This window comes from Salvelinus fontinalis, chromosome 36, assembly GCF_029448725.1.
Source record: "Salvelinus fontinalis isolate EN_2023a chromosome 36, ASM2944872v1, whole genome shotgun sequence".
Taxonomy (NCBI): Eukaryota; Metazoa; Chordata; class Actinopteri; order Salmoniformes; family Salmonidae; genus Salvelinus; species Salvelinus fontinalis.
Window position 1 is genome coordinate 11,151,670 of NC_074700.1, and position 13,885 is coordinate 11,165,554.

The 13,885-nt window shown below is 44.4% G+C and overlaps 1 protein-coding gene across 3 annotated transcripts in view; it reads right to left on the reverse strand.

The window, feature by feature from the left end:
* LOC129835200 (inactive ubiquitin carboxyl-terminal hydrolase 53-like) overlaps positions 1–13,885 on the reverse strand; it is a 59,639-nt gene that overhangs the window by 8,995 nt on the left and 36,759 nt on the right. For all 3 annotated transcript variants that reach the window (XM_055900687.1, XM_055900688.1, XM_055900689.1), the window contains exons 11-14: positions 13,232–13,396; positions 12,065–12,211; positions 3,977–4,796; positions 2,754–2,821 (exon numbers count right to left, since the gene is read on the reverse strand). In XM_055900687.1, coding sequence (XP_055756662.1) covers positions 2,754–2,821; positions 3,977–4,796; positions 12,065–12,211; positions 13,232–13,396 — 1,200 coding nt within the window. The remainder of the gene's footprint in view (positions 1–2,753; positions 2,822–3,976; positions 4,797–12,064; positions 12,212–13,231; positions 13,397–13,885) is intronic.

The window sequence follows — 13,885 nt, forward strand, 5'->3', positions numbered from 1 at the left end:
TTTGGTTGTGCTTGGTTACCCATTGGGAGCCAAAGGCACTCTTTCCATCTAAACAGGCGGAGGCAGCAGAGACAAGGCGTGCTCTCAAAAGCAGTGGGCGCACACACACACAAAGGCATGCCTTAAGACTTAGACACACTAATACACGCCACCACAAATGCTTGAACACAACGACGTTAACTTCATTCAGAGGGGTTGGGTTAAACGCGGAAGACACATTTCAGCTGAAGGCATTCAGTTGTACAACTGACTAGGTATCCCCCTTTAATATTATAAAATTGTTGTTTGCTCAAAACATTCTGTCTTTCACAGACAAATTAACACCTATATAGCAATAATTTGTCAACCTTGATAAATAGAGACAGTTTGTGTCTTGGTGACAGAGGTTGGTGCATGTAGGTTTTCATTTGGTGTAGTTTGACACTGCACAATATGGCTTTCATTGTGAATGAAACAGGTTGATATTCTGAGGAAGGAGAAGGGGGGGTCATATTCAGTAAGTGTTAGCGATGTTGTGCTAACACAATAGCAAAACAAGAAATTAGCACGGCAGAGTGTGTGTCTATGCCTCCAGACGAGTGTCTGGGGAACCACGGGAGCCAATCGGAGTAAATCAAGCGATGGCATGATTTACTGCTTGGATACAGCCGTTTGAAGCGGCTGGACTTTCCACCCATCTCCCAGCAGCCTTGACCTTTCGAAGCCCTCACACAGACAGAATGCCTTCTCTAAAGGCATTTTATACATTTTAGCACCCTGTGGTTAGGCTGGCATCTCGGCAACAAAAACACAATGTAACGTTGTCATTTAGGTGGGCAAAGTCTGGACGGCTGTTCCAGAAGAGATCTAGACACAACATCCATATTCTCTACTTTTATGACTATTGTTTGTAGACATAACATTATATCCAGACAAAACTATTTTTATAAAATGGTGTTTACTATTTACGTCTGTACTGAATCCTGGCCAGCTTTGATCTTAAAAAGTATTTTAGCCTCTAATGGACCTCTGGAATCTGCAGCGCAGCCCGGGCTCACAGCTGAACTCCTGCCAAATTGAATTCAAAAACATTTGCTGGAGCTTGTCAATACAATTTGCAAATGGCGGGGAGTAGAGGCAACAGCCCTGGCTCAAATAGGGTGACTCAAATATCGAACACTCAGGTTATCAACAAGTCAGCCTTCCTAAAAAGTTATCATATAAATAGTTGGAAAATTGGAAAGATCTGACATTTCGTTACAGATTAAATATCAACGGAAGCCAAGAACACAGCAATCAATCAAAGTGGTGCCCGAACAATGAAATAAATTGATTCTCTTGTAGACCTACTGTGTGTGCAATAAGCTAATACAATTGTGAAGGCATTAAAATACGATTTAATTGATCCCCACTGTTTTAAATCAAACTGCTCAAAATGACAGATCCAGAAAAAAATTACCTAAGGGGGATCAGAAATCGCAGCAGTCATAAATACATCAAGGCTTCAAAAGTGTTTGTTTCCTTGCCAGGGAGTGTTTCCACATGGATTGCTCTGCTCTGCACACACAGACGCTCACAGGCCAGACATAAAACACAACCCTTTTCCGCTTCGATTAGTCAGCTCACCAGACTTACGTAAAACCAACCCACCGTCCCGCTGTTCTAAACACTGATGTTTGAGACCTCGCATTCACCCCATTTGTTGTTATTGAGAAGAAAGGACAAAATAAAAGGAGAGGAGGGGGAAAAGTGTGGTGCCACAGAAAATGGCATTTTATTTATGTGTGTGTGAATGCCACCTTCTGACAAGCCGGGTCATGGCATTTTCTGCCCGGCTGGGCACAGCTGGGAGGCCCCCATGAGCTCGCTCATCATTCCTGCTCTGTAAGGACAAACTCCACAGACAATTCTGAGAATCGGTGACGGGTGTTTAAAAAGGGCTGACGTAGATTGGAGCATTACAAAACAAATCTATTTTTCTCTCTTGGAATGGATGGTTCAGACAGTGGGAACGTGATGAAAAACAGATACAGTATGTGAGGGGTGGCCGAGCGGAGAGCCCTCCTGCTGCTATTCATATCAACTAATCTCCCTCTATCTTGTCTGGGGGGTAAAATAGCTAGTTGTAAATCTGACTTGTATTTGTTTGTTTTTTGTACTAAAAGCTTGTTGCCTTCAATCAGACACAGGAGTTATTGATTAGTTTGTAAGATTTGTTCCACTTCTCTTTGAAACTGGGTGCCTAGGTGTTAAGTGTTAAAAATGACCTTGCAAATTAAGGGTTAAGTGTTAAAATACCGGATACATTGATATTCACCCCTCTCCAGGCTCATACATGCATTGTTCAGGGCAGAACACATCATATTACTCTCTGTGCACTGCAAAGCACACATGAACTTTGCTCTGGAAAAGGACCGGTCGAGTAAATGAGAAACCAATCCCACGTGTACTTCCATAACAAATCGCCACCATTGGGCTCTAACCTTAGCACAACTGATGGGACCATAAATCAAGGAAATTACAGAGTGGTGTTTCTTAATATCTCTAGACTTTATACTGCACAATAAACATCTCGGGGGGCAAAACAATTTAACTTCTGAAGCACATAATGACAAAGATTATCATTCTCTGATAATGACCGCACCAGAGTCTATTTTCCCTCCATATCAGACACATTGGGTTAAGCGACTGACAGGAAAGTATATTTCCTACCATCGGAAAGTTTCAGCTGCCTCCCCCTGTACCTAGGGGAAACTTTACCCTGTAGTACTTACCATAGGAGAAGGAGGAGTGCAAGATGTGGGCCTTGGAGCCGTCACCTCTCCGGTGAGAGAAAGGGTCCCTGAAATATACAAATTGAGTGAAATGCTGACGCCACATGACAAAAACCTTTCTATGCATGACCCTTTGTATGGTGTCTCTCCACATGCAGGTTTTTCCCCCCCAACTGACCTTTTAAAGAGATTAAGTTGGATCTAAACTGCTAGCGTAAACACGGAAATCCACTTTACTCCACACTACTTTGTTCTGTATATGATTTATTGTGGAGTTATACGATACTAATCCACCAAAAACAGCTTTTTTCTTTTGGTAAATGTATGGCTCACATCCATTTCTCTTCTCGGCTGGTGCATTGATGAATTCGGGAGACTGAGAAAAGTCAATACTTATTGTGCCCAGCAGTGGAGCACTGAATCGTAGGATGCCAATACAATAGCTACAGTGTTTAGATACAGTTTCACTATCACCTCTTAAAATCAACTAGCAATGAAGTTCAGAGATCTAAAGAGATGATCTATATTAAAGCCTTAGTGAGATTTCACTTACAGATTTGTACATGGATTTCTATATAGTCATTATCAAATCAAAGTTTATTGGTGGTGTACACAGATTTGCATTTGTTATAGCAAGTGCAGCAAAATGCTTATGTTACTAGCTCCAACAGTTCAATAGAATGTTAAATAGAAATTAATACTAGTCATTAAGACCCATAGTCTTAATACTGACTCGTAAAAAAACAGATCATTATTCACTCCCAACATATTGAGCAATGTATTTATATTGTATATTAATGTTTGTTATATACATTGGGATGAATGAACATATTTAACTATGTTGTTATAATGGAAACACCACTGTCAGGAGACATTGGCTTGCACTGGTTAGACCTGTTTCGGCCATTGACTGGCTGTCCCTCTTGGGAGGAGAGCAGTCGTCAGCTAGTTGGGATCATCGCCAAACAAGACACCCTGCCGAGACGACAAATGACCCTAGTACAATAACGTTGGCAGATTCTGCTCCATGTGTACTTACGTAAAAAATCTCTTACTCTATTTTTAGAATGAGTTGTTTTCACCGTTTAATAATTCAGAAATGGCAGCGATTTTGACTCTCAGTCGAATCATGACACGAGTGACAAAGAGATTATAGCTGGAGGAAGGCAGCGACAGCGTTTGACTTGGAACTGTTTGAGACAAAAAATAACACTCCTGTTTACCTTGTCAGGTGTACCTCAGGTATGGGTCTCAGCTCTTTGGACATAAAGTTCTCCACCACGGGTGAGTCCAGGTTGGCCGAGCCGTTGCTAAGCCGCTCACTGCTCTCGTATCCTGACTCTGTGCGCTGGATCTTCCAGTTGTCGCTGCGCACCTTTAGTGTGTCTGCCATCACAGTGGTGCCCTTTGACCTGTCCTTGCCCTCCGACTCCACCGAACTGCGGCTGCCGCCTGTTTCAGGACGCTGCTCATCCTCATAGATGGTCATCAGGCTCTTGGGCTTGTGCTCTTCACGCCCACCCCATGTGAAGTCCCGGTCACTGTCTTTTTCGTTGGGGTGTGACGTCCTCTCCTGGCTGGAAGGTCTCCGGTGGGGGCTGTGCTGCCGGCGCTCGTGACCCCCTCCACCACCACTACTACCACCACCACCACTTATCACACTATCCACGTTTAGCACCTCACGCATGGGCTTCCATGGCCGACTGGGCCTGCTGCTACTACTGCTGCTGCTGGAGCTGGAGTTGTCATTACGGCTGCCCTCCCGGCTGCTGTCTGTGTCATAGCCGTTGGAGAGCTGCTCCAGTCTCCGGCTGTAATGGCCGCCACCGAAGCCCCTACTGCTGGGAGGGGCTGGTTGTACCTGGGCCCTGGAGTGGGAGCGAGGAGGCCCCTCATGTGAGGAGGACCTGCCGCCAAAGTGGGGGGTCCTCTCTGTCTTGGTGGGCCCTTTGCCCTGGCTGGCGTACAGGTGCGTATCCAGGTACTGCTTGAAGCCATTCTCCGGTGGGGAGGCGGAGCGTGAGTACCTCTCTGGGATTGGATCTGAATGAAAGGATTTTATGAGAATTTGTTCAAGTGGTTTAGGAGGATATGTGCAGTGTGTGGGTACATGTTTTGTAAGGACATTGTCCTAGAGGTACGTCTGCTACTTAAGAGGATGTGGAAAGCTTTTTCTACTGGTTTTGCTGTACATATATGAAGGAAAAAACAATCAAGATAATTTACCCTAGAGCTTAAGCTGCTGTTCTTGCTTGTAGGCTAGAATGAGGTAGAAAGCATCTAGCAAAACCTATTTGGAGCTTCATTGCAAGAAGTTATTATTCTATATGACATTAAATTATCGTGTTTTTCTTACAAAATGGGAAAAAATAAACACTGGGAAAAAATAAACACGTTGGGTGACATTACGCCAAGGCTTGACGGAAAAGATGATGCAAACAAAACCCCATCAATTAATCTGAGGCCAAAGTAGGGTGGGAGGAGAGAAGTGGGTGGTTTAATGGTCTAAATAACCTTTTCTGGTTGAGGTCGCTAGGAAAGTCACTTTTTTTGCAGGGCTAATTCTGATTCCAACATTGCACTCGAGCTGGCGTAGTATCCAAACTGCCGCCTGTAATGCCAAATGCCAGTAGATTGTGACACGTTGCCAAGGGCAGCAACTGACTTTCAATGCCATTCCAACCCAAGACACAGGGTTTGCTAAGGAAGACAGCAGGGGCGTAGTGTGGGATGTGAACAATGGGCTTGTGCTGAAGTTTACTGTAGGGACATACAGTACCAGTCAAAAGTTTGGACACACTTACTCATTCAATGGGTTCTTTATTTTTACTATTTTCTACATTGTAGAACAATAGTGAACACATCAAAAAAAAAAAAAAATTATTTGAAAGTGTTAAACAACTCCAAATCTATTTTATATTTGAGATTCTTCAAAGTAGCCACCCTTTGCCTTGATGATAGCATTGCACACTCTTGGCATTCTCTAAACCAGCTTCATGAGGTAGTCACCTGGAATGCATTTCAATTAACAGGAGTACCTTGTAAAAAGTAAATTATTGGAATTTCTTTCCTTAATGCCTTTGAGCCAATCAGTTGTGTTGTGACAAGGTAGGGGTAGAATACAGCCCTATTTGGTAAAAGGCCAAGTCCATATTATGGCAATAACAGCTCAAACAAGCAAAGAGAAATGACAGTCCATCATTACTTTGAGACATGAAGGGCAGTCAATGTAAAAATGTCAAGTGCAGTCGCACTTTATTCAAGTGCAGTTGCAAAAACCATCAAGCGCTATGATGAAACTGGCTCTAATTAGGACCGCATCAGGAAAGGAAGACCCTGAGTTACCTCTGCCGCAGAGGACAAGTTCATTAGAGCCTCAGATTACAGCCCAAATAAATGCTTCAGGGTTCAAGTAACAGACACAACATCAACTGTTCAGAGGAGACTGCGTGAATCAGGCCTTCATGATGGAATTGCTGAAAAGAAACCACTACTAAAGAACACCAACAAGAAGAAGCGACTTGCTTGGGCCAAGAAACATGCGCAATAGACATTAGACCGCTGGAAATCTGTCCTTTGGTCTGATGAGTCCAAATTTGAGATTTTTGGTTTCAACCGCCGTGTCTTTGTGAGACAGAGTAGACGAACGGATGATCTCCGCATGTGTGGTTCCCACCGTGAAGCATGGAGGTGGTGTGATGGTGCTTCGCTGGTGATACTGTCAGCAATTTATTTAGAATTCAAGCACACTTAACTAGCATGGCTACCACAGCATTCTGCAGCGTTACGCCATCCCACCTGGTTTGCACTTAGTGGGACAATCATTTGTTATTCAACAGGACAATGACCCAACACACCTGCAGGCTGTGTAAGGGCTATTTGACCAAGAAGTGGAGTGATGGTTTAGTAAGATGGTGCTGAAGAGGAATAGCTGACTTTTTACACGCCCGTCACCAATTGTGCTATTTTGATTGTTTTTTTGCATTGTTTGTAACTATTCTTTTTAACTTATTTTGTACATAATGTTGCTGCTACCGTCTCTTATGACCGAAAATAACTTCTGAACTGGGATTACTCATCACGAACTGGAAGAAGCTTTTTCCTTTAACGAGTCCGACGAGAAAGATATACTGCTCTCCCACGAACAGGTCCAGATTCATTTGCATGAAGAAAAGGGATTAAAAAGAGGATGCAGATCAGGCTGCCTTCTGAGAATCCGTAGGCGAGCGAGTAAACTCCCACTGCCATCAATTCTACTTGCTAACATGCAATCATTGGAAAATTAAATTGATGATCTAAGATTATCCTACCAACGGGACATTAAAAACTGTAATATCTTAGGTTTCACCGAGACGTGGATGAGCAACGACACGGATAACATAGAGTTGGAGGGATTTTCAATGCACCGGCAGAACAGAGAAGCTACGTCTGGCAAGACGAGGGGTGGGGGTGTGCGTCTTTTTGTAAATAACAGCTGGTGCGTGATGTCTAAAATGAAAGAAGTCTCGAGGTATTGCTCGCCTGAGGTAGAGTATCTTATGATAAGCTGTAGACCACACTATCTACCAAGAGAGTTCTCATCTATATTAAGACTACACTCAACTAACTCTGTAAGGCCATAAGCAAACAAGAAAACGCTCACCCAGAAGCGGCGCTCCTAGTGGCCGGGGACATAAATCAGTTTTGATACATTTTTACCAGCATGTCACGTGCAACCAGAGGGAAAAAAACTGTAGACCACCTTTACTCCACACACAAAGATGCATACAAAGCTCTCCCCCGCCCTCCATTTGGAAAATCTGACAATGATTATATTCTCCGGATTCCTTCTTACAAGCAAAAACTAAAAGCAGGAAGTACCAGTGACTCGCTCAATTATGGAAGTGGTCAGATGACGCGAATGCTACAGGACTGTTTTGCTAGCACAGACTGGAATATGTTCCGGGATTCATCCAACGGCATTGAGCAGTATTCCACCCCAGTCATCGGCTTCATCAATAAGTGCATCAACGATTTCATCCCCACAGTGACCGTACGTACATATCCCAACCATAAGCCATGGATTACAGGCAACATCTGCATCGAGCTAAAGGCTAGAGCTGCCGCCTTCAAGTAGCGGGACACTAATCTGGACGCCTATAAGAAATCCCGCTATGCCCTCAGACGAACTATCAAACAAGGAAAGCGTCAATACAGGATCAAAATTGACCTCTGACGCTTGTCGGATGTGTCAGGGCTTGAAAACTATTACGGACTACAAAGGGAAACACAGACGCGAGCTGCTCAGTGACGGGAGTCTACCAGACAAGCTAAATGCCTTTTATGCTCACTTCGAGGCAAGCAACACTGAAGCATGCACGAGAGCACCAGCTGTTCTGGATGACTTTGTGATAATGCTCACGGATACCCTAGACCCACTCCAATTCGCATACCGCCCCAACAGATCCACAGATGACGCAATCTCAATCGCCCTCCACACTACCCTTTCCCACCTGGACAAAAGGAATACCTATGTGAGAATGCTGTTCATTGACTACAGCTCAGTGTTCAACACCATAGTGCCCACGAAGCTCATCACTAAGCTAAGGATCCTGGGACTAAACACCTACCTCTGCAACTGGATCCTGTACTTCCAGACGGGCCGCCCCAGGTAGTAAGGGTAGGCCGCAACACGTCTGCCGCGCTGATCCTCAACACTGGGGCCCCTCAGGGGTGTGTACTTAGTTCCCTCCTGTACTCCCTGTTCACCCACGTCTGCATGAACAAACATGACTCCAACAAAATCATTACGTTTGCAACGATGAGACAGCCTATAGGGAGGTCAGAGAACTGGCAGTGTGGCGCAAGGACAACAACCTCTCCCTCAATGTGAGCAAGATAAAAGGAGCTGATCGTGGACTACAGGAAAAGCCAGGCCGAACAGGCCCCCATTAACATCAACGAGGCTGTAGTGGAGCGGGTCAAGAGTTAAGTTCCTTGGTGTCCACATCACCAACAATCTATCATGGTCCAAAAACACCAAGACAGTCATGAAGAGGGCACGACAACACCTTTTCCCCCTCAGGAGACTGAAAAGACTTGGCATGGTTCCCCAGATCCTCAAGAAGTTATATAGCTACACCATCGAGAGCATCCTGATCAGTTGCATCACCGCCTGGTATGGCAAGTGCTCGGCATCTGACCATAATGCACTACAGAGGGTAGTGCGTAAGGCCCAGTACATCACTGGGGCCAAGCTTCCTACAATCCAGGACCTATATAATAGACAGTGTCAGAGGAAGGCCAATAAAATTATCAGAGACTCACCCAAGTCATAGAATGTTCTCTGCTACCGCACGGCAAGCGTTACCGGAGCGCCAAGACTAGGACCAAAAAGCTCCTTAACAGCTTCTACCCCCAAGCCATAAGACTGATGAACAACTAATCAAATGGCCACCGGACTATTACATTGACCCCCCTCCATTTGTTTTGTACACTGCTGCTACTTGCTGTTTAATATCTCTGCATAGTCACTTCACCCCTACCTACATGTACAAATTACATCTAACCTGTACCCACGCACACTGACTTGGTACTGGTACCCCCTGTATATATTTTTTACTTTAGTTTATTTGCGAATTATTTTCTTAACTCTTCTTGAACTGCACTGTTGTTTATGGTTTGTAAGTAAGCATTTCACGGTAAGGTCTACACTTGAAATATTCGGCGCATGTGACAAATAAAGTTTGATTTGATGGAGTGCTGCATCAGATGCCCTGGCCTACACAGTCACCTGACCTCAACCCAATTAAGATGGTTTGTGATGAGTTGGACCGCAGAGTGAAGGAAAAGCAGCCACCAAGTGCTCAGCATATTTGGAACCTCCGTCCAGACTGTCGGAAAACCATTCCAGGTGAAGCTGGTTGAGAGAATGCCAAGTGTGTGCAAAGCTGTCATCAAGGCAAAGGGTGGCTACTTTGAAGATTCTCAAATATATTTTGATTTGTTTAAAACTTTTTGGGTTACTACATGATTCCATGTGTTATTTTATAGTTTTGATGTCTTTACTATTATTCTACAATGTATAAAATAAGGAAAATAAAGAAAAACCCTTGAATGAGTAGGTCTGTCCAAACTTTTGACTGGTACTGTACGTTTGTAGACAAGAGGAAGGCGTAAATAATGGATGTCGGGAGGCCGTATGTGTCTCTGTGGTGTAGCAGTAGGGGAAGTGACCTGACGTTGTGACGTCTGTGAAGATATTATTGATGAATGGTGTGTGTGTGTGTGTGTATTCCCTGTTGGCTGTCCATGACTCCTTGAACTGATGAGTCTGTGGCCTGGAGATGTGCATGATTGAGAGGACAAAATGTTTGTATGCGTGTGTGGTTGTCTTTCAAGGACACAGAGTCATGGCCGCCACTTTCGAAATATATGACCGGGGGGGCACATGCACACACAAGCCCGCTTATTTCTATACTGGATGACACTTGTACCCTCACTGTATCCACAACTAATAGAACATGAAGCTACTATACATACAGTACTACCTCTATCAAACTTTCTTTCGCTTGGGAATATAAAAATAAAATCTAAATAGAAACAATTGACTAGCACTTTTTAATGGAAGAGGATGAAACATTTTTTAAGCCCTAAAACCATTACAGGGGACAAAAAGTGTTTGTACCACAAAACAAGGTGTGCAGTATGCAATAGCCCGTGGTATAAATGGTGTAATCGTGGACCAGCTGGGTCCATGTAACACATTTTGGGCCACATATGTCAAATGAGAAAAAGGGCCACTGTTAAAGCTTTACTGTACTTATGAAAAATATGCTATTCTAATTACCGTCCAACTCTATTAACTGATGGAGCGCTTGAACAAAGAGTAATAGGAGATGCACTAAGGGACCAGTATTTAACATTTGAATGATTTTGACTAGCAACTGGCCTTCTCATGATTCCAATGGCTCTGTTGGATAGAGCATTGTTCTTTCAACATCAGAGTAGTGGGTTTGATTCCCCCCCCCACACACACACACGTACAGGTCTAGGTGTATGTTTTATAACTGGAAATCCCTTTGGATAAAAGTGTCTCTTAAATCACCATATTAATATTCATTAATAACATGACAGGGTGTGTGATCTAGGATTGAGGCCTGCACTGAGTCTCAGATGTACAGAGAAAGTTCTAGGAGGTTATATTCCACGACGCCTTAGATGTAACCTCTCCTGAGAGATGGAGTCGCTACAGAGATGGATTCTGCTGACGGGGCGTGCGAGAGTTAAATCACCTCGAACATAACTGTTCACATGGCGGGTGTGTGAGACTTGTGTGTGTGTGTGTGGCGACAGAGATGGTTTAACTATGCCTGTGATGACAACACAGCACGTTTTTCTTTTAGGGTGGAAAGCTAAAAGTCAACACAGTTACACTACGCTAGATGAAAACTGGGTAATGTGTTCTGGTAACCCTAACTCCTATATTTCCTACATAGGGCACTACATTTGACCAAAAACCTGTGTTCATAAATAGTGCACTATATCGAGAATAGGGTGCCATTTATGATGAAGCCAATGTCTCCCATTGACATCAACACTTCCTATCTGACCCGAGTGCTAACTTTCCTATGCTTCTCTTTTTCCAAGTATGTCCAGTAGCTTTGAGGTCAGCTTTTTAGTGGAGCGCTAGCCTGGGCACGAGCAGCACTAGAGATGGATTTATTCCATTTACGTCAACTATAGTGTCACTTCCAGTCTCGCCATTCATCATGGGCATGACGCTAGCCTCTGTTAGCCTGGTGCATTCAATCATAAAGGGACGTGAGCCTGGTGCTAACAGGGCCGCTTGTGGTTGCATGGTGGATTTGGGGGCTAGTTCATTTTCAGTTCCTAGCAACTTGCCACTAGTTTCTACCCCTTTGGTGTTCAGAGAAATTAAATGACAGGATAGGTGAGAGAAATATGACAGAGGGTTAGAGTTTAAAATTGGGGGTGGGGGGGGGGGGGGGGGGGTGATGAGGGCAGGCTTCAACAGATGTCAGAGTTCTAATCCTTATCCTGACACAATGCTCCCAAACCACCCTGCCTGGTTGATTATGTAAGGGTCAGTACAGTGAAATGCTAGTCGTTTGTGTTGGTCAGGTGATTTGATGTTATGTATGTTGATAATGGTGGGTTGCGTGTGCATTTTGTATACCTTTGTGTCAAGGGTTATCTTGTCTTTTCATTGGTCTGTGTGTGTGTGTGTGTGTGTGTGTGTGTGTGTGTGTGTGTGTGTGTGTGTGTGTGTGTGTGTGTGTGTGTGAGAGAGAGAGTGTGTAGTTCCACACCTCTGTAGTGGGCATCCTGTCTCCTCCTCTCCATCTTGTCCTGGTCTCTCCTGGAGGGGTGCACCCCCTGGATATCCCCTGCCTTCTGGGCCACTTCTCTGGAGATGTCCTTCAGACGGCTCTTAGGATCACTGGTGCCCAGTGTCACTGCAAGATGGGGAGAAAGAAACATTATGTAAGACATTCCATTTCAGTCATTTTGAGAAACTGATACAGAGGGACTTAAATTCCAATAGACAATACAAGGGGCAGAAACAGAGCAAAAAGAATGTGTAGCAAGTCAAACACGCAAGTGGGAACTTTCTTTCACCTTCTACAGCCCAATACAAGAAGAGAGACAAAACTACAGTAACTTAGGCCACCCCAACTCCCCTCTATCCCGACTAGACCCCTGGACGCATTGAACAGTGCGGAGTGTGTAAAGGACGGAGAGTGGGGGGAACTTTAGGGCTGACCAATGTGCTAATGTATACGGCGGGCTTGTCTGCTGGGTGAGGGGAAATGCACCGAGGTGGAACCCGTGGAGCTGCGGAAACCACTTCCCTCTCCTTCTGAGTGTTATCTCTCGCCATGTAGGAGAAAGTCAGAGACGACGGATTAGAACTATCCACTGCGGTCATGTCAGACCCACCCTCTGTAGCACAAAGAACGTGCTAGAACAGATTCTCTGTGAATATGAGCTATGATCACTCCCAGCTCTCCGAGATATAGGCCTCCAATTGAAATCATGATAAGAGAATTTGGTTTCATGCATGCACATTGCAGTCACTCCATTGCCTGAATTAAGTGTTGTGAGGACAATTCATCGCTTTTCCCACAAGGTACTTGACTGCTATTGTTGTTAGTCATTCAGACTGGATTTGCTGTTCTCAAAAGCCCTGAGCTACTGGTAACATTTTCCATTGCTGGGGGATAGAAAACAGTCAAAACACATTGTACAGTTGAGCTGCTGGCTTTAAGCAGGGAGTAACAACAAAGGGGAACCAAAACAAGGGCAGACATTACGCCATGCTCCACAATAACAAAGGAATGTGCAATCATAACTAAGGCTGAATCGCAAATGGCACCCTACTTCCTATATTGTGCTCTACTTTTGACCAGAGCCTGTCTGTAAAAATACCCATCCCTCCCTCTCTCTCTCCCACCCCACAACCCCAAGTGTCGTACCTGGTCCTCGGCCCCCGCTAGTCTGGCCGCTGCCCCTGGTAAAGGTGGAACTATGGGTAGAGGGGTTCTGGCTCTTCTGTTTCAAGCCGCCAAGGCCCAGCAGGGCATTCAGGTTCTCCCTGGTCAGGTCCAGCTTCTTGGGACCTGGAACTGTAGACTCAGGCGCTGGGTGGTCGGAAAGGAGAAGAGTATGAGAAAAATCAGGGTTGGGATCAATTTTATCAATCCCATAAAGCAATTCTTAGGTATTTTATAGTTCAATGCCATTAGCTTTTCAGTAAATTCCCCAAATATCCCCAATAATTAAAAATAAATACAAAAAGTGGAGCGCTACCCAGTTAACAAAATGTGTGATAACTGAAATGGATGACAATTAAAAAATAAAAATGGTTGCACTTTCTTCTTAAGCTCGTCTGTAACACTGCGCTGCCTCTAAAGGCAACATGGCAACATGACGACCTGGGGCGAGGCCAGCTCATCGAGTTAGAGGGAGGATCATTAAGGGGGATAAACCCCACCCCAAACATATCCAAAGGTTTTTAATCCCCACAAAGAAATGTTCAGCTGTTGTCATCAACAACTTCCTGCCATTGCCAACAGCAATGAGTATTATGGTTGAGGTTGACGTCAGAAATAAATAAATCATACGAAAAA